This window comes from Pongo abelii, chromosome 4 (assembly GCF_028885655.2).
Source record: "Pongo abelii isolate AG06213 chromosome 4, NHGRI_mPonAbe1-v2.0_pri, whole genome shotgun sequence".
NCBI classification, from domain to species: Eukaryota; Metazoa; Chordata; class Mammalia; order Primates; family Hominidae; genus Pongo; species Pongo abelii.
Window position 1 is genome coordinate 83,789,145 of NC_071989.2, and position 20,555 is coordinate 83,809,699.

At 41.5% G+C, this 20,555-nt stretch overlaps 1 protein-coding gene across 1 annotated transcript in view; it reads left to right on the forward strand.

Annotated features, from left to right (window-relative positions):
* Window positions 1-20,555, forward strand: part of SV2C (synaptic vesicle glycoprotein 2C) — a 241,378-nt gene that overhangs the window by 187,335 nt on the left and 33,488 nt on the right. The window contains exons 5-8 of the mRNA XM_024247277.3: window positions 13,279-13,412; window positions 13,897-13,986; window positions 19,330-19,440; window positions 19,877-19,965. Of these exons, the coding sequence (XP_024103045.3) occupies window positions 13,279-13,412; window positions 13,897-13,986; window positions 19,330-19,440; window positions 19,877-19,965 (424 nt within the window). The remainder of the gene's footprint in view (window positions 1-13,278; window positions 13,413-13,896; window positions 13,987-19,329; window positions 19,441-19,876; window positions 19,966-20,555) is intronic.

The window sequence follows — 20,555 nt, forward strand, 5'->3', positions numbered from 1 at the left end:
TGTAACCTCTCCCCCTTGCCCCCAGGAGAAAAATCTTTCACCTAACAATGGATTCCACTAGAATTTTTGTATTGTTATCACAAAAATCTTCTAGGAATGAACAGAGAGCTTTTGTTGATCATGAGCAAGATCTTCCTGGGGCCATGTGCAAACAGCAAAAAGAAAACTTGATCTGGAAGAGAATGAGAACCAGGCAGTTGTTTGGAATACTATTGTTGGGCTTTTTGGGTTTTTACGGACAGCTACTTTGAAAAGCAGATTGACTAAGTTGCTAATATGTGAAATAAGCACCACTATTTTGCTACAAGTCCTCTACCAACTTTTGGACACTTGTCTCAGAACTAACTGCAGTTTAGAAGGTGTTTTGTTTTGTTTTGTTTTTTGTTTTGAAAGTATTTCGTTTCTTGCCATAGATCTATACTTGAAAGGACCTTCTTGTGGCCTTATCTGGTTGAGACACAAGATCTTAGAATCAGAGAGAACTTTAGTTCTGGAATGAGCTTTAGAGGCTAGTATTCCAACTTTCTACCCAATGTAAGAATTGCCAATATTTACTTTTGTTTGTTTTTCAGTCTCCTAAGACCGTATGTGTTCATAAAATCAGCATAATTGATTTGTTATTATTCATCCACAGACATCAGCTAATATAATAGTTTATATATAAATACAAAAGTATATATTTCACTTTAAATAAACATTTATGTGAGTAAAATAGAGAAGGAAACTTAATGTGTGCCTATTTGTGCTTTAATATAATAACATGAATATATACAATGTATATTTATAGACTAATGAGCTGACTTAACATGCATTTATGATATAAGCTTCAGTTGCATTTGGTCAACATTTGACTATCCTACAGGCTCTTTTAGTATAAATTTGCATAAAAATCTTTTACAAAAAAGATATATATATATATATATATACACACACATATATATATACATATATTTTTTTTTAACTTCAGGCTGATTGACCTATACTATCATAACATTAATACTATATTATTATCTATATACAAAAGAAAATCCCAAAGGACCTTTGCTTAAAATATAGACACACATACATACACATGCACATTTCATGCTGTCAGCTTTTTTCAAACTCTCAGACTCATCATTTCTCTCACTGGAGTTTGGGAAGCACCATGCTTGAGTCAGTCTTACATGTTGGCCCCAGGAACCCTTTCTGAAAAGGTCCCCTCATTCACTCTGCATATTTGGGGCACTCACAGAAGATATTCCAGAAAAAAAAAATGACCCTAAAAAAATAAGCCCATGAATTTGTGAGTTTCAAAAGCCACCAGAAAATGTGCTTCTTCGAAAGCACGGTTAGGGTCATAAGTCAAATTCAGGAAGTAGAAGCATAATGTGACTTCCTTCGACTGCTGGCTTCTCCTCTGCGCATTCCAAAGGGCAAGACCAGAGCTTGGAAACAGAAATAGAGAAACTCGCAGGAAAGGTTGGCTTGTTGCTTGGGCCTGCTCTTAAAGACAGATGACTATTGGAGTTCGTTGGAATTTAACCCCTGGACTCTCTCCCTGGGACGTATAATTGGCTCTCACTTCCTGAATGCATGATTATGTGCTGCAGGCAGATCGCTGCCAATTATTTTTATTGTGATTGCTTTGTGCATCTCTGTTGGCAATAGTGTTCACAGGATTTCAGCTCAAGGAGAACGGTCACGGCCCCAAGGATCCAAGATTAGGATATGACTGCGGTTATAGGTCAAAAGATTAAAGGTCTGTGAATATTGTTCTCTTTTTCACCCAGAGATACCAGGATAGTCTCTGGCACTTTTGCCTTGGTATCCATAAGTGAGAACTGTATTGTCAGTGTTTAGATTTGTCACAATCAGAATTAACATTCGTTTAGTTCAGAAAAATATGTAAATATTGAATAGTGGCACAATTATAATTTGATTCTTTCTCCTCTCTCTTCTCCCATCAGGGCCTGTGTCTCAAAAAATGTAAAGGCTTGCAACTCTTTGAAAAGCTTTCTCTTTTCCTTTTTGGGTAAAAAGTTATGCAAGACACTACAAAATTCAAACATTAAAGAAATGTCAAAAGTGAAAATCTTCAGAATGGAGGACTATAATTTTTTTCAAAAAGTAAAAGTCCTCATGAGCTTCTCCTCCCTACCCTGAGTAACCACTTTAAATAGGTTACTGGTTTTTCCTCCTAGTCATTTTCTAGATGTACTGATATGTTTTATGTATATATATAAATGAAATCACTGTTATTTAAAAGTGCTTTTTTCACTGAGCAATGTCACTTGGACATTTTCCATATATCTGTTTAGAAAAATCAACCTCATTCTTTCCTAATAGTTATATGATGTTCCATTGTAAGGCTATACCACAGTTTATTTAACTATCTCCCCTCCATGTGCCCCCTTCCACCTACTACGTGGCCTTTTTTTTCCTTTTTCTCCTTCTTTTTTTTTTTTTTTTCTTTTTACAAATTGAGAAGGAGATGAAAAATCTCTGCTGGTATTAGCAACAGGAACCATCCAGCTGCATCTGGTTAAATCTGGTGGAGTCACAGATGCATGACAACCTGAGTTTCCAGCCAAGGATTAATGTTTTGTGCAGATTACATAGTATTTATATTTTAAACCTGTGACATGTTGAGGGGATAAAATTTTATATCTGTAGGAACAAAATCAGAAATTCATCTAATCATTGTCCTCTTCCTAAGTTTGTTGGACCCTTGAAAAAATGGATTTTGGGCCCCTTTTTAAAGAAAATTTTAGTTGACCAGGTGCCTTGTGAATAAAGAAGACCATAGACAAATCAATACAGGTGATTTACTTCTTAGCTTAAAAATTGATCTCACATATGATATTTAATGTTTTCATTTAGAACCCTGGATTTGTGTCTTGTACCTAAAATCTGCATTACTACCAAAAACTATTTCATTAATAATATCACATAACCGACAATCAAATATAGATCAGCAGGCCAGGCACGGTCGCTCACGCCTGTAATCCCCAGCGCTTTGCGAGGCCGAGGCGGGCGGATCACAAGGTCAAGAGATCAAGACCATCCTGGCTAACATGGTGAAACCCCATCTCTACTAAAAATACAAAAAATTAGCCGGGCATGGTGGCGGGCGCCTGTAGTCTTACTCAGGAGGCAGAGGCAGGAGAATGGCATGAACCCGGGAGGCGGAGCTTGCAGTGAGCCAAGATCATGCCACTGCACTCCAGCCTGGGCGACAGAGCGAAAGTCTGTCTCAAAAAAAAAAAAACGAACACGAACAAAAACAAAACAAATATAGATCAGCAAAGTAAGTGTCAAGTCCCCGGGGGATCAGGGACAGGGCCCAGACAAGAACATGAAAGCCAACATCCTAGTATGTGTATCACATACTTCTGCCTTGGCACCTTGAAAGGTTTCAGACAGTCAGGCAACTGGGGAGGCAGCTGTTTTCTGCAGTCACAGAGCACATCAGCTTAAGGCTGGTAAAAAGCTTTGATTATTATGCATGACATATAATACTTTTATTAGCTCCACACTGATTAGTGCTGTGCTGGAACTGCTTTCTGTAATACTCTAATTGAGATCCTTCCTTGCATGGAACTTATATTATCTGTGGATAAATTCCTCAGTATGACATTTGAATGTCTTAACATTTGAGTATCTTAACAAAGTCCAAAGGATAATTAGAATCATCACTCATACAAGACATATTTTTAAGACAAAAAGGTGTGGTGCCAATATAAAAGGTTCATTTAAAAGAATCCATTTTACTAACTTCAGGTAAGTATCCAAAAGCAACAACCCACTTTCCCAGTTGATTGTGGCTTGTTTTCCCATTCCTGTCCTTTATTCCACGTTGCTGTCTCTCCACTTTCTGATTTTGTAGTGTAGGCTTTGTGTAGCTCTCAGATTCAAATTTAAGCCACTTAAAATAGAGCTCAGAAGCAGGTTCTGAGAATTGATGGCTGAGTAGTGATGGTGGTCAGTGTTTTACCCCTTCATTCTTGTATCTATTTTTAATCCAGAGAATGGTATCATAGTTTTACAAAGCATTTGCAGGGTCATTTCTTGAGGCCTTCATGGTGTCCATCTCTCATTCAAGCCACAGGTTATCACCCATCAGCCTTTGACCCTGCCCCCTGCCATGGGACATGCCACAAGGCAGGAGGAGCACCCAACACCCTTTCCAGGACTCCCTCTCAGAGCTCAAGTGATCCTCCCACCTCAGCCTCCCAAGCAGCTGGCACTACAGGCATGAGCCTGGCTAACTTTTGTATTTCTTATAGAGACGGGGTTTTGCCATTTTGCACAGGCTGGTCTCGAAATCCTGACCTCAGGTGATCCACCCACTTCAGCCTCCCAAAGTGCTGGAATTACAGGCATGAGCTACACTACCTGGCCTTTTTTTTTTTTTTTTTTTTTTTTTGAGACAGCATCTCACTCTGTCACCTAGTAGCTATGACCACAGGTATGCACCACCACAACTGGCTTTTTTCTTCCTTTCTTTCTTTCTTTTCTTTTTTTTTTTTTAGAGATGAACTCTTGCTATGTTACCCAGTCTGGTCTCAAAATCCTGTCCTCAAGCAGTCCTGCTGCCTTGGCCTCCCAAAAAGCTGGGATTACAGGTGTGAGCCAACACATCTGGCCTTGTCTGTTAACATATTTGCCTTTTTCAATGGATTATAACCTCCTTGAGATCAGGGAATCGGTCTCCATATCACAGCATTATGACAGGCACATATAGGCACTAAAGTAGGAATGAATGAACAAAAAGTAAATGAAGATATCACTAGGCATTAGGGAAACACAAATTAAAATTGTGATGAGATCCCACCAGATACCTATAAGAAAGGCTAAAATTTATTTATTTATTTATTTTATTTTATTTTATATATATTTTTTTGAGACAGAGTTTCACTCTGTCACCCAGGCTGGAGTGCAATGGCACGATCTTGGCTCACTGCAACCTCCACCCTCTGGGTTCAAGTGATTCTCCTTCCTCAGCCTCCTGAGTAGCTGGGACTACAGGCGCCTGCCACCGCGCCCGGCTAATTTTTTGTATTTTTAGTAGAGATGGGGTTTCACCATCTTGGCCAGGCTGGTCTTGAACTCCTGACCTCGTGATCCACCCACCTCGGCCTCCCAAAGTGCTGGGATTACAGGCGTGAGCCACCACGCCCAGCCAAGAAAGGCTAAAATTTAAGAAAAGAAACCTAACAAGTGAAGGGAAAGATACGAAGCAGCTAGAACTCGCATACACTACTGTTGGGAATTCAAAATGGCACAACCAGTGTGTGAAATGGTTTGGCAGTCTGCTACAAAGCTAAACATGAGCTTATTATGTGACTCAGCCATTCCACTCCTACATATTTACCCAAGGAAAATTTGGGGGCACACAGAAACCTGTATGAAATGTATATAGCAACTTTATTCATAATCACCCAAAACTGGAAACAATCCAAGTGTCCTTCAACTGGTGAGTGGATAAACTAAATGTGATATATTTACACAATGGAATACTACAACACAATGAAAAAGAACAAACCACAGGTATGTGCAACAGTTTGCATAAATCTCGACTGTATTACGCAAAGTATAAGAACCAGACCAAGACTGGGCACAGTGGCTCATGCCTGTAACCTCAGTATTTTGAGAGGCCGAGGCAGGAGGATGGCTTGAGCCCAGGAGTTCAAGACCAGTCTGGACAACATGGTGAAACTCCATCTCTACAAAAAGTTAGCCGGTCATGGTGGCGCTTGCCGGTGGTCCCAGCCATTTGGGAGGCTGAGGCAGGAGAATCATTTGGGAAGCCAAGGCTGCAGTGCTGAGATCACGCCACTGCACTCCAGCCTGGGCGACCGAGGAGACCTGTCTCAAAAAAAAAAAAAAAAAAAAACAGATTCCAAAAGCTATGTACAGTATGATTCCATTTATATGATATTCTGGAAAAGACAAAACTATAGGGACAGACAAGAGATCAGTGATTGCCAGGGGTTAGGGCTGGAGGAAGAGGTGACTCTGAAGGGGCAGCAGGAGGGAATGTTTTGAGGTGATGAAACTGTTCTGTGCCCTGATAATGATGGTGGTTACATGACTCTGCATTTGTCAAGCTCATAGAACTGTATAACTAAAAACAAATAAAGTTTTACTCTATGAAGATACAAACTTAATTTGAAAAAGTGAATCAAAGTTATTTTGCTGTTTAGTGTAGATTCAGAAAGAAAATAATCAAAAGAAAATCTGGGTTTGTGGTCCTGTAGCCTGCAGTGATTTTGCCCATGCTCATGTACACATTGTGTGTGTGTGTGTGTGTGTGTGTGTGTTCAACAAACATTGAAAGAACACTTCCTATGGACTAGCACTTGCTTAGGAGGTCTTGATGAGTGGGAAAAGCAGGGTTCCTGCTCTCTTGATGGGAGAGGGACAGGTAATATGTAAACAATACATGAATATGACAACTTTAGATAGTGATAAGAGCTGTCAAGACAATAAAACAGGCCTACGTGAGTGGGATTTGGTATGTGAGCCTCTCTGAGAAGACAACCTTAAGCTGAATCCTGGAAGGTACGAAGCCAGCAGCCATGCATGCAAATACTCAAGTAGAGCTGTCCAGACCAGGAAAACATCACATTCCAAGACTCCTAGGAGACAACATTGAAAACCCTCACTTCAAAACTCAGAAAGCCTGGCTAAAATACAACAAACATCCTTTCTATCCTTTCTCATGAATGGCTGGGCTTCCAGGAAAAAAAGTCTTAGCCCCTAGGATGGGATTAAGCTCTATGTTCAGAGAACTGGAAGCGGGTCAATGGGACTGGCTCGAGCCAGTTACAGGACCAGCAGAAGATGAGCTCAGATACATGAATAGGAAGCAGTCTACATAGGCCTTAGGTGCCACGATGAGACATTTGGGTTTCATTCCAAATGTACTCGGAGCTGTGGGAGGCTTTCAAGTGACAGAGTGAAGTGACCTTATTGACATTTTAAAAGGACAACTCTGGCTGCTATAGGAAAAGTGGACTATGGAGGACCAAGAGTGACAGGGAGATCAAACAGGAGGCTGTTGCTAAAGGTCAGGGGAAGGTCCACGTCGGCCGGAACCTGTGCAGTGCTATGGAGACAGGCAGAAGTGAGTGGCTTTGAGGTAGATTTTAGAGCTGGAACTTGCTGATGGATTGAACATTGGGAATTGTGAGGGAAAAAGAAGATGAGGATGAGGTCTCGGTTTTTGACACGTGTATCTGGGGTCTGACAGTGCTGAAATAGGGAAGGGTAAGAGAGAAACAACAGTTTTCCTTGGTAGTGTGGCAGGAAACCAAAATTCCATTTTAGACATGGTAACTTTGAGACACCCATTAGGCATCTCTGTGAAGATGTAAGTAGGCAGGTCAAGGTATATTTCTGGAGCTCTGGGAACAGAAAAGAATGTATTTCAGAGACAGTGGCATGCAGGTGGCACTTACAGTCATGGAGATAGATTAGTCCCCCTAGAAAGGGCCTATGGAGAGAGGAGATGACTAATGACCACGATTTGGACTGTGCCAACCTTTGTGGGACAGTCAGAGGAGCCAGCTAAGGAAACTGAAGGAAAGCCGGTGAGGTGGGAAGGAAACTAGCACATAGTGATGAGGAAGCCAAGGGAAAAAAGTTTTACAAAAAAACAGTGGAATGGACAGCTATAGAGAATGATTTAGAGAGTTTGATTAGAGTGCAACCATTAAATATAAGAAAGACTGGTGACCTTGGTTAGCGCAGTTTCTGTGGAATTTGGGGACAGCCTGTTTGGGGTGAGAATACTGGGAGAGAAAGTGGAGACTGGCTATAGACCATCCTTTTGAGGTTTTACTGTAAAGGGGAACTGAAGAATAGCAGTGCAGCTGGAGAAGCCTGTGGGAGTGGAGGAAGGGTTCTTTCTCAGGTGTCAGATAGAGATGTGCTGATAGAATGACCCATCAAGTAAAGTGAGAGAACATGATGATGAGGGTTGGAGAGGAGGGACAGATATTTACAGGAGTTCTGTCCTTGAGGGAAAGAGAAGGATGAGCTCCACCGCCCATGTGAGCAGGGTGGCCTTAGCTAGGCACATGGATGGCTCATCTGTTGTAACCAAAGAGAAGACAGGGAGATGGAACAGGGGCAGGTGGATGAATAGATTCAGGGATGAGAAGATGAGGAGTATGTAGTTCTCTCTGTGTTTATTTCCTCTAAGAAATAGGAAGTAAGGTCAAGTGCCAGGAGTGGAGTTGGTTGCTGGAGATTTGAAGAGAAATGGGAAAAGGTATAAAATGGTTTTGGATACTGGGGGAAAAAAAGCATATTACAAACAAATGGAGAGAGAAATGAGTGGACAACACACCCTTTAGAGAGAGAGAGACACCACCAGCATGTGTGTGTTCGTATGTGTGTGTCACACACGCATATGCACACACACACTAAGCAATGAAGGAGAGAAGGACCTCAACAGCAACAAGTAGGCTAAACTTCAGCTGTTCAATGGAAGAATCTACACCTGAAGAAATGATTCTAAGCTGAGCAGAGCTGGACTCTGCATCAGTTAGCTCTCTTCTGGGTTTCGATTGTGGTCCAATTCCTTGGGAGGCTGAAAACCGCCAGAGTGAAATCATGTTGCAATCAGTCTCTCCATCAGCTGATATGATGTTCCAGAGCAGTAAGAGTGAAGAAAAAAATTCAACAACATTCCCAAGACCAGCTGTCAAGATGGAGCCCGGAGTCCTTGGAGAGGCTTCTGGAGAAGTCCAAGCAAAAGCAGGGAGCCTGCCCCGGCGGCCTCGTGGCTGGCTCCAAGGTGGCCTGGCTGCTTTCCCCGTGGGGTGCCTGCGAGGCAGGCGTCAGGGGCCGCCAGGTGCGGGACCTGCCCGGGTGTGGGGGTGTGGGGTCCCCTGGCCCAGAGCAGGCTCATCCTGCCAGGCCTGGGTCTAAGCACAATCTCAGCTTTTGGAGCCAGCAGTTGCAGCCGGGCTGAATTCAGTTTTTCCGGAATTCAGTTGTTCTGACCCAAGTTCAGCCGACAGGTGAGGGTCCGCTGTGTTCCCGGTGCTGAGAGCGCGACAGGGTCTGAGCCTGCCAGGATGACAGGATCCTGGCGATGCGGCCCAACAGGAAGCAAAGCACAGGGAGGCAGAAATGAGAAACAGTATCTTAGCCCAAGTTCTAAATCAGTCGGCCCCCGGCCCAGGTAAAGTAACTTAGCACTTGTAAAGACTAAAAAAACTAAAGCAATAGAGAATTACCTTATACAGATGACAAGATATGGACAACTAAGTGAGAAGGTATCAGAACTAGGTTTAATAGAAATCCTTTAAAAAAGTAAGCCGACAAACAGAAAAGACAACAACAGTGAAATTCAACAGAAGAAAAGTAATGGACTCTGATGAAGATAAGGATTATTGAACTAAAAGTTTTCATAGACTAGAACTTAGTGGAACGATTCTAGGACAGAAGTTAAGATCTGATTTAAAATTTACTTTGTTTATTGTCTATATGCCTTTTTAAAAAATAAACTTGTTATGCAAAGTTAAAAAAAAAAAAAGCAGGGAGCCTGAAGTTTTATAGAGAATGCTACGGTTCTCCAACTTAACTTCTATCAGCCAAGTTAGCAGTAGAGCTTTAACTGTAAGAAGAAGTGTATTGGTTTCTGTTGCTGCTGTAACAAATCGCTATAAGCATGTTGGCTTTAAACAACACAAATTTATTATCTGACAGTTCTAGAGATCAAAAGTTTAAATGGATTGGCAGGGCTTCTAGAGTCTCCTTCTGGAGGCTCTAGGAGAGATTATGTGTCCTTGTCTTTTCCAGCTTCTACCAGCCACCTGCATTCCCTAGTTTGTGACCCACTCCTCTATCTTCAATGCCAGCAGCACAGCATCTTCAAATCTCTCTCCAAACTAACCTCTGCTTCCCTCAACCCATCTCCCTTTCTCAGTGTCCCTGCCTCCCTCTTTTCCTTCTAGGGACATTTGTATTTACATTGAGCCCAACCGTATAATATAAAATAATCTCTTTATCTCAAGATCCTTAACTTAATAACACTTGCAAAGCCCCTTGGCATGTAAGGTAACATATTCACAGATTAGGATGAGGACATCTTTAGGGGTGAGGGAATGTTATTCTACCATAAGAAGCTTCCTGCTGTATCCATTGTAGTGACTTTCTCTTTGGTTAAATCATTTCATCCTATTTGCCTTTGAAAACTTACCTTCTGAACTAATTGATGTTCTGTGTGAGAAACACGTGAGGGGAGAAGAAAAGGCACACACACAATACCTTTAGGGGTAAACAAGCTTTAGCCCACGTAAATGGCAATGCAGATATAATAAGCAAATTGATATAATAAGCAAATGATATAATAAGCAAATTGATATAATAAGCAGATTGACACAATAAGCAAATTGCAATGGGAAGGAGAGAAGGGAAGAGATTTACATTCACCAGACTATGGAGGATTCACCCCCAGACTGGGAAGCAACAGCCTGGACTCCAAAGTCAGCCACTCATCCATGTACAGACAAGGAGAGGTCTCATGAAGCTTCTGGCGCAGTCTGGGACCCCAGCTCTTTTTGTAACAAGTTGTTTGGCATGAGGCCCAGTCATGAGGGCCCTTCACGACTAGGCTCAAGGAACACAAAAAAGTCAACCTGTTTTTGTGATTGTCTATTGTTTTTCAATAACTAATGTGTAGGAGTCAATTGAAATAGAGATTTCTCCGAAACAGTGCTGGATAAACGCCTCAAGTGGCTCACACAACCTGTTCTGGGACTTGGTGACTATTGTTTGTGTCCATGTTCAACTGAGTTCAAATTTAATATTGAACTTTTCCTCCACAATTGATTAGAACAGTGGTACCAGAGGCTAGGCACAGTGGCTCGCACTTGTAATCCCAGCACTTTGGGAGGCCGAGGCGGGTGGATCACTTGCGGTCAGGAGTTCGAGACCAGTCTGGCCAACACGGTGAAACCCCGTCTCTACTAAAAATTCAAAAAAACTAGCCAGGCATGGTGGCAGGCACCTGTAATCCCACCTACTCAGGAGGCTAACGCATGAGAATCATGTGAACCCAGGAGGCAAAGATTACAGTGAGCCGAGATGGTGCCACTGCACTCTAGTCTGAGCGACAGAGTGAGACTCCATCTCAACAAAACAAAACAAAACAAAAACAAGTCTGGGCGCGGTGGCTCAGACCTGTAATCCCAGCACTTTGGAAGGCTGAGGTGGGCAGATTACGAGATCAGGAGATTGAGACCATCCTGGCCAACATGGTGAAACCCCGTCTCTACTAAAAATACAAAAATTAGCTGGGCATGATGGCATGCACCTGTAGTCCTAGCTACTCAGGACTCCTGCTGAGGCAGGAGAATTGCTTGAACCCAGGAGGTGGAGGTTGCAGTGAGCTGAGATTGTACCACTGCACTCCAGCCTGACAACAGAGTGAGACTCCATCTCAAAACAAAAACAAAAACAAAAACTAAAGAACAGTGGTACCAGAGACCTTCCCTTCTCTTGCCTTCGTCGTTTCCCCCTATACTTTATGAAATGTGCTGTGGCCTGAAATTTAAAACATTGCATTTGCTTAACTCAGCCACCTAAAGCTTTTATTTTTCTTTCAGTGCCTTAAAGTAATAGGATTTAGAGCTTTTAAAAAGAAGTTATTTATATGAAGCTCTGAGATCAAATGTGAAGTCAACAAGTTTTTTTCTCTGATCCATCATAGGGTTTTTTCTGCATTTTGGATATGTGAGAGTTTTGAACTTCTGCTACATAAGACATCATAGCAATCATACACTCTACAGTTTATAATTAATATGGTAATACACACTATCTTCATATATTAAATTCCCAGATTCTACTAATCTAAGATTAATATAGCATGTCATTGATGTTTACATCATTTGTCAACAAATTCAGCATTTAAGAATGAGTAAGCGTGCACACACATGAGGCTGTGTGTGGCTGTAAGATTCTGTCTCAAGTCCTGGCAGGAAAGACTAAGGTGTAACTTCAGCTCTGTGGCCTTGAGGAAGTTACATCACCTTCAGAATCTCACTTGGCTCCCAGGTAAACAATGAGTAATTATACAGCTCTCCTGGAGATAGGATGTATACTATCTGATTTTTGTTCACAAAAAGGCATATAAATACCAAGCATTGCTATAAATTAAAATTTCACCTCACATAATTCATCTATGCCTTTATAAATCTCCTGTTTTCAATTAGATTTGATATGCCTCATTATTTCTCATTTAGAACCAGCCATTTGAATGAATTTTGTATTCATTTGAATGGATATAAAATGGTTTGCTTTCAACCATTTTATGTTTATTCAAATATTAGCTTTCTTTTAGTTCTTGAAAGGATTTCTGTTTATATCCTATTATGCTTATTTTTATATTATATAAAAATTTATATTTTTATAATATTTAGAAGTTAAAGTGTTCTATTTAGAAATGTAAAATTCTCTGGATCTATTTCATGAGGTGGATGAGGAGACATGCAGCAACCACCAATTCCTAATAATTGTACTGGTCAGGGTGCCAGCAGGAAGCTAGTGACACCCTCAAAAGGGGCTGTGGAAAGGTGTTTAGTGAAGGGACTCTTTATGAATATGTGGGAACCATTCAGAGAAAGCAATAAGGAATATAAAGCACCCTGGATCCACCTATGCCTCAAAGAGCAACAGGAGGGAGGGGTGGCCAGACCCTGACAAGAGCTGTGGCTGCTGTGAAAGAAGGCCCAGGAAATGAGAGCACCCACTGCCAGACCTCCAGCCAGTCAGGGGGAAGGGAGAAGGGAAGCAAGGGAAATAAATATCCCAACCCTCCTTCACTCTGTTCTCTTGCCTTCCTTCCTTTATTCAAACTTAGCTACAAGCCAGTGGGCAAGGGAGCCGGTTGATGCAGTCCATAGAGGGCCATTCCCTAGCACACAGCAGAGTGGGAAAGAGTGGAGACTGATCTGGAAGAGCAATCAAAAGATAACTAGCACAGTGGTCTATTGGAAAAAGCATCCCAAATTTATGTTGGCCTTTGGGGTTTGGTACATGCATACCTGCACCCTCATACTTAGGCCTTGACCCCCTTGGTTCCAAGCGCTTTTCTTCTCAGCTCTGCCATTGGGGGTCTTAAAGTTGAGCTAGCCACCATGGCTGATGCCCAGATCAGCTCACTGCTCTGTGGATAGTAAGACTTGACTAATAAGTCCATGGCTCAGGCACCCCGGGTGACATTCCCAGGAGGCTGTCTGGGAGGAGCTCTCCCTCACTCTCCCTGTCCTCCTTTTCCAGGGTGGAGCTTCAGCATGGGATCGGCCTACCAGTTTCACAGTTGGCGTGTGTTTGTCATCGTCTGTGCACTCCCCTGTGTCTCCTCCGTGGTGGCCCTCACGTTCATGCCCGAAAGCCCACGATTCTTGTTGGAGGTAACACTTATTATTGCAGATACTCAGGTAGCCCACCTCTATTGGAAAAAGTTCCTTGTTAATTCTAGGAAAGCACATTTGCCTATTTGAGAGGTACATTTCCCCTTCCTATTATAGAATGATGGAGGGTTTGGTTTCATGGAGACCTGCTTTCAACAACTAACATGTAAAAAAGCTGCCTCGTGGCTAGAAAGCACTCACATTTCTCCTTAACAAATAACTTGGCTCAATGAAGAAAACATAATTTATTGTTTTATAGCAAAATTTTACCATCTGGAGATACTATTTCTAGTTATAACCACATTATTTGAACTGTTCATGTATTCAGTGATATCCAAATAGTCTGTATGTTCCAATGGGATGTACTGAGATACATTTGCACAATTACACCTCATTTGATCTGACAATGCAAGATGGCTATTGGAAAATCAGGGAGGGCAAGTGTGTCACTCCTAGCACTTCATTGTCCACTCTCATTTCTTAGGTTGGAAAACATGATGAAGCTTGGATGATTCTGAAGTTAATTCATGACACCAACATGAGAGCCCGGGGTCAGCCTGAGAAGGTCTTCACGGTGAGTCTTCTCCTCAGAGAATCCTCAACACCAGGGATTGGGACATGTTTTCTGTCAAGGGAAAAATTGTAAATATTTTAGACTTTGCAAGTCATGTGGTCTTTGACACAGCTACTCAACTCTGCCATTATAGTGCAAAAGCAGCCATAGGCAATGTTAAAACAAATGGGATGACTGTGTGTCAATAAAACCTTATTTACAGAGACAGGCGGAGGGCTGTTTTTGGCCCATAGATTGCCAACCTCACTTATGCCTATCTAGGACTCGAGGGCTCTGTGGTTGGTTAAATGATAACACCAACCCAAGAGACGGGGTTAAGGTAGAAAGACTGCATTTTCATCACAGACTTACTCTCTGACTCCCAGGCTCAGTACCCGAGGACAAGAGATTCTTAGTGTAGGGACTGCCAGCTGATTCTCCTAGACCTGCTACCAGAAGAGAGCCAGCCTGTGCAGGGCCATTTCCTCCACTCAGCCAGGTCATACCTTTTCAAGTGACACTCAGCCCCCACAAAGGTATACACTCACAGCAGCCCCATAACATTTTCTCTAAGATGTCAGAGAGACATCTTAGAGAGGTATGCCTCTATAACGACCACCATAAGGCCTTTAACAGACCTTAGAATACATAGTAAATGGTAAAATTACTTACTGAAAAAAAAAACAACAGTATCTAATAAGTGAGAAAACAATTACACTAAGGATCAAAGCAATGTATCTGAACATAAAACTAATCTCTGGGTTTCCTGATGTATTAGTCCATTTTCACGCTGCTAATAAAGACATACCAAAGACTGGGCAATTTATAAAGGAAAAAGGTTTAATTGACTCTTGACTCACAGTTCAGCATGACTGGGGAGGCCTCAGGAAACTTCTGATCATGCAGAAGGGGAAGCAAACACGTCCTTCTTCACATGGCAGCATCAAGGAGAAATGCTGAGCAAAAGGGAGAAAATCCCCTTGTAAAACCATCAGATCTCATCAGAACTCACTCACTATCATGAGAACAGCAGCATGGGAGTAACTGTCCCCGTGATTCAATTACCTCCCACTGGGTCCCTCCCACAATACATGGGGATTATGGGAACTACAATTCAAGATGAGATCTGGGTGGGGACACAGCCAAACCATATCACCTGACAACCAAAGCAAAGGATAAATTTAATGAATTATATCATTATTGATATAAAGCAATGTATTCGGTTTTCAGGAAATGTTTTTCAGGTAGTGTATTCGCTTTTCAGGAAAGGCCAATTTTATCTTGTTCTAATTTGTGAAAAGTTTATTCATAGGCCTTATTATAAGGGATATTGAACAATACAATGGACATTATTTTTAGTAACACTTTTATATAAAGGCAGACATTTCACACATGGCCATTTCTCAGGTTAATAATTAATCAGAATTTGGTAAAGGAAAGTAGCTATATAGGAAGCCAGAGAAAGGTAATCTAAGAATGTGGCTTCAACTTGATATAGCTTGACATGAACATAAGGTATAAAAGAATCATAGATATAGTTCCAAAAATATATACTTCATTTTATTATACATCCATGTGTATGGGCACATACATACATAACACATACCCCAGTTTCACATTCTAGCAGCTTCCCATTGCTCTCAGGATAAAGACAGAAACCCTCCCTCTGGACACTAAGGCCCTGCCAGTCTCCTTCCTGCCAGCTTTCTAGCTCCCCTCTCTCTGCAGCTACATTCATCCCTCAGCTCCTCACACTCAACATCTGACTTACTATACAGCACTGCCACGGTGCTGCTGTTCCCTCTGCATGGAATATTCCTCCATCTCTAGTTACAAAGCTGATTCTCCATGGGGAAAGCCAGTATAAATTAATTTAAATTGGTTGCATGAAATGTTTTGGAAGGAACAGTTGTTTAAAATCTTTTGATATATGCAGTCATATAATTAGACTAAAAATGGCCAGGCGTGGTGACTCACACCCATAATCCCAGCACTTTGGGAGGCCGAGGTGGGCAGACTACAAGGTCAGGAGATCGAGACCATCCTGACCAACATGGTGAAACTCCATCTCTGCTAAAAACACAAAAATCAGCTGGGTGTGATGGCACCTGCCTGTAATCCCAGCTACTCGGGAAGCTGAGGCAGGAGAATGGCTTGAGCCCAGGAGGCAGAGATTGCAGTGAGCCAAGATCGTGCCACTGCACTCTAGCCTGGCAACAGAGCAAGACTCCACCTCAAAAAAAAAAAAAAAAAAAAAAAAAAAAAAAGACTAAAAATGTTTTGTCTACAATAGGTTGGAGGGACATATAGTAAGACATAAGTGGGAACCTAAATAAGATCTTCAGTGGCTTATACCTAACATCAATTACAGTTCTTAAAACACATGAAATCACTTCTGATTAAATAGTCCCCTGCTATCTCATTTACTAATCTCATTTTATTTAGGAAATGAATTTTTCATACTGTAAAGATAAACTGCAATTTGGCCTCTATCCAAATTATCACAGATTCTTAATTAGCAAAATTTTTCTCTGCAGTATAATGGAGAAATGAAGATAAGTAATGGATATCCTCAATTAAGGCCTGGAAGCTTTTGAGGACTCTCTTCTTTTGAGTAGATGTACAATAGAGGGGAAAAATTTTAATTTAAAGGATCATAAGGCTGGAAGAATCTTGAGACATTATATGGATATACAACATCACTTAACTCTTCTCAGCCAGATGAAGAAAAACCCTTTATTTACCAGACCTTCTGAGAAGGTGTCTCTGTAGGGCCTCATTGCCCTACTTACCTGCCTTTTCTTCCAAAAGGGTTGAGTTACCAAGTCCACTAATGGCGATGTGTTAATGTTGTTACATGAAGGTTACAGGAGAATAAGATGGATATACTCCAAAAGTGATTGATAATTTCAAAGTCATTTATATGTGACTTTCAAAAAGTTGTTACATGATTCTGCCATAACAAATTTATCTTTTTATTTTTTAAATCCACAGTACAGCAAAGTTGCATGCATTTTCCTAAGGTCTCCTTTTTTTTTTTTTTTTTTTTTTTTTTCTTATTTTTTGAGACAGGGTCTTGATCTGTTGCCCAGGCTGGAGTGTAGTGGTGTGATCACAGCTCACTGCAGCTTCAACCTCCCTGGCTCAGGTGATCCTCCTGCCTCAGCCTTCCTACTAACTGGGAATACAGGCATGTGCCACCATATCTGGCTGATTTTTTAATTATTTGTAGATAATTAACAACGGGTCTCCTTATGTTGTCCAGGCTGGTCTCAAACTCCTAGGCTCAAGTGATCCTTCTGCCTCAGCCTCCCAAAGGGCTGGAATTGCAGATGTGAGTCACCATGCCTGGCCCTCTTAGGGTCTCCTCTGAAGCTCTTCTTAGTGTACCCTTATCTTAAATATTGTTTTCCAAGACTTCATTTTCAGCTAACTTCCATTTTAACCCTATTCACTCTCCTTAGCTGATCTCAGCTATTTCCTGCATGTCTCCTAATGCACAAATCTCCTGAGCTCCACACATGCAGGTTGAAGGACTTTGTGGGCATCCTTCTAGATCACATAGGCCCTTCAAAAATGGCATCTTTGGGCAGCGAGGGGTGGGGGAAAATGGCATCTTTAAATCTGAATTTATCACCTAACGAGTCTCATCATTAGCCTCATCATTGCCCTAAATTTCATCAGTAGGTACCACCAGCACCACCTAAACCCAAAAACTATATTCTTTCTTTTATCTTTGGTACAGCTAAGAAACCATTATGTTCTATTATTCCACCTCCTAAATGTCACTCCACTGCTGCTGATTTGGTGCAGTCCTCCTTATTCACTGCCCTCTGACCTTCTACTATCCTTCAGGAATCACAAACTCTTTGCAGTTTCCCGGTGCACTATTTTCCCTCCTAACTCTGGACATTTGTTTGCACATGGTATTTCTCCCACTTGGAATGCCCTCCAAGCAGGTTACATCCATGGCAGATAGCATATTTCTCTATAAGCCTGCAGTTCCTGAAGCCTCTCTCTCACTTCCAGGTTAACTAGGTTGTTCTGAACAGTATTTCCTTCCCATCTTTTATAGATCCCCACTAGAGTACTTTTTTTCGTTTTGTATGGTAATTGTTTGGAGCCACATGGCTGCCTATGTTTGCATCCCGCATGGGTGCCAATGAATAAATGAACAAACAAATATCGATGAGTGAAAAAGCGGAAGCCTCCAAAAAGTAGTATGTTGGATTAAGACTATCCCATGATGTAAAAAGAAAAGAAAAAAAAAAAACTTTTTTAATCTAGAGTTTTAAAAAACATAATTCCTACGTGGATTATTTTGAGCCGATTGCATTTGATTTGGAATTCCATATTTAACTCAGAGATTATTTTTGCTAAGTACAGACATCTTTGTTTACCTGGCCAGAAAAAAGCTACTGCCTACTTGGTATAATTTGAAAGGTGCTGAGGGTCCCCAAGCCACCTCTATCCAAAACTGGCCTAGGTACCTGTACTCTGCCAGTAGAGTTACCCCTTTAAATGTTGGCAGGATGTCTGGAAAAACCTGTTCAAACCTCTGGCAGGGGTAATGTGTACACATTTCCATGTCCTCTCAGATTTATCAAAAACAGGTAAATCTTGATTAGCAGGAGAAGGTGGGCCAGGCCCACAAAGGACCCATTCTTCCTTTTTTTCTATTTTCAGGATTCATTCTCTGTTTCTCCCGTCTTGTGGTTCTCTTCCTTAGCAAAAAGAGGCTGACTGAGTCATAGACGCTGCTTTTCATGCTGAACCTCTATCATTTATTTCCCTTACATGGCTGAGAAATTCATGTTGATGCTTGCAATCAAAAATCCTTCACTTAATCTTGAATCATGGCTACCTGTGGGTATTTGCTGACTAGCCACTATGGGTTAGGCTGTGGGAGAAGGAAGAAAAGGACCGGAAGTGGTGCTCTGAGAATAATGATGGGAATGCTTTCAGAACTATAGTTAGGGGCCAAATTCATCAAATAAGTAGGTTTCAAAGAAAAAAATATGTACACTCACTTTAGCCCAAGCTAAATAATTCTTAATCCAGAATCTAACTTATCTGGATGTTTTGTCTGCTAATGTGTGTCTCTGTAGTAATGGTTCAGGGAGGGCATCTTGGTTTCACATTATTCTATTACTACTTGCCCTTCCCCCATTTCTTTGTGGTTTTCCCTCTCACTCATTCCTTCTTTAGTTCTTCTAGGTGCTGTTTGTATCCATATACTTATGCCAATGGTCTCATATATGTATTGCCAGAGTCAGTTTTTGCTCCTGTAAAAACAAATTGTAAGCCTACACTCAGCAACTTCAGAGAAGGTAACTTAGCACTTTGGTCTGTTTCTCTCTACAGGTAAACAAAATAAAAACTCCTAAACAAATAGATGAGCTGATTGAAATTGAGAGTGACACAGGAACATGGTATAGGAGGTGTTTTGTTCGGATCCGCACTGAGCTGTACGGAGTAAGTAACAAGTCCCATGATGACCTGCACGTCAATTTATTGCATTTGAGGTTAGTCAGAAGAGGGGTTTACTGGGCCTGCCCTATGAGTGAGGTTCTTTCCTGCTGCCCGGGACACCTGACTCCTGGACTAGAGCCAGGTAATTGGATCCCACTTGATCAGCGTTTAGCCAATACATTCCATCTGTGGGAAGGGAAAGTGTTAGGCCAGGAGTCTTGGCAGTGGCAGGGTGCCTTCAAATCTTGAGTTACTTTGTCCATTGGCATCCAGGAAGCTGAAGAATGAAAATTCCAATTACCTTTAACTTTTACATTTTAAGGTGAAATGAATCCAACCCAATGACAACTCAGCTTTTTTTATAATTTAGTGGAAGGGGTCGGGGAGTGGGGTTGACTAAGTAACTGCATGAGAAAACTAACTCTCTAATATTTCACAGATTTGGTTGACTTTTATGAGATGTTTCAACTACCCAGTCAGGGATAATACAACAAAGCTTGCAATTGTTTGGTTCACCCTGTCCTTTGGGTAAGTGATATTTAAATTCTTGGCAAGCAAAATCGTTCAACGTCCACATTGTAACTCCCAGCCATGCTGCTTTCTTTTCTGATACTGCTTGATGCTGTTAACCTGCTAAGGAAGAAATTTTTTTCAGCTTAGGTTTGCTGAGACTTATGGTTTTTATAAACCAGTTATTTTATTTGTTTTGTCATAAAGCTAAGGTAGCAAAACCAATTGTATCTGCAAAATCCAGTAAGGCCCTGGATGATTTGCCCCATGACTTCTCTGTCCTGTCCTCCTTTGCCCAGCCCCAGCCATAGCAGCCTCTCTGCTTTTCTTTGAACATTCTAGAACAGTTCCCATCTCGGGCCTTTGTGATGTTCCTCTGCCTGAGTTGCTTTCCCCTCCAGACATCTGCCCAGTTCATTTCTTTACCCTCTTCAACTCTTTCCTCAGATGTCACCTTCTGAGTGATGTCATTCTCTCTTTTTAAAAAATTGCAGCCCCTCCACACTCCCTATCCCCTTCTCAGCTCTACTTTACCGCACAGCACTTTCTACCTTCTAATATGCAAAACACTCCTTTATTCTGTATAAAGAGTAAAGCTCTGGCTTCCC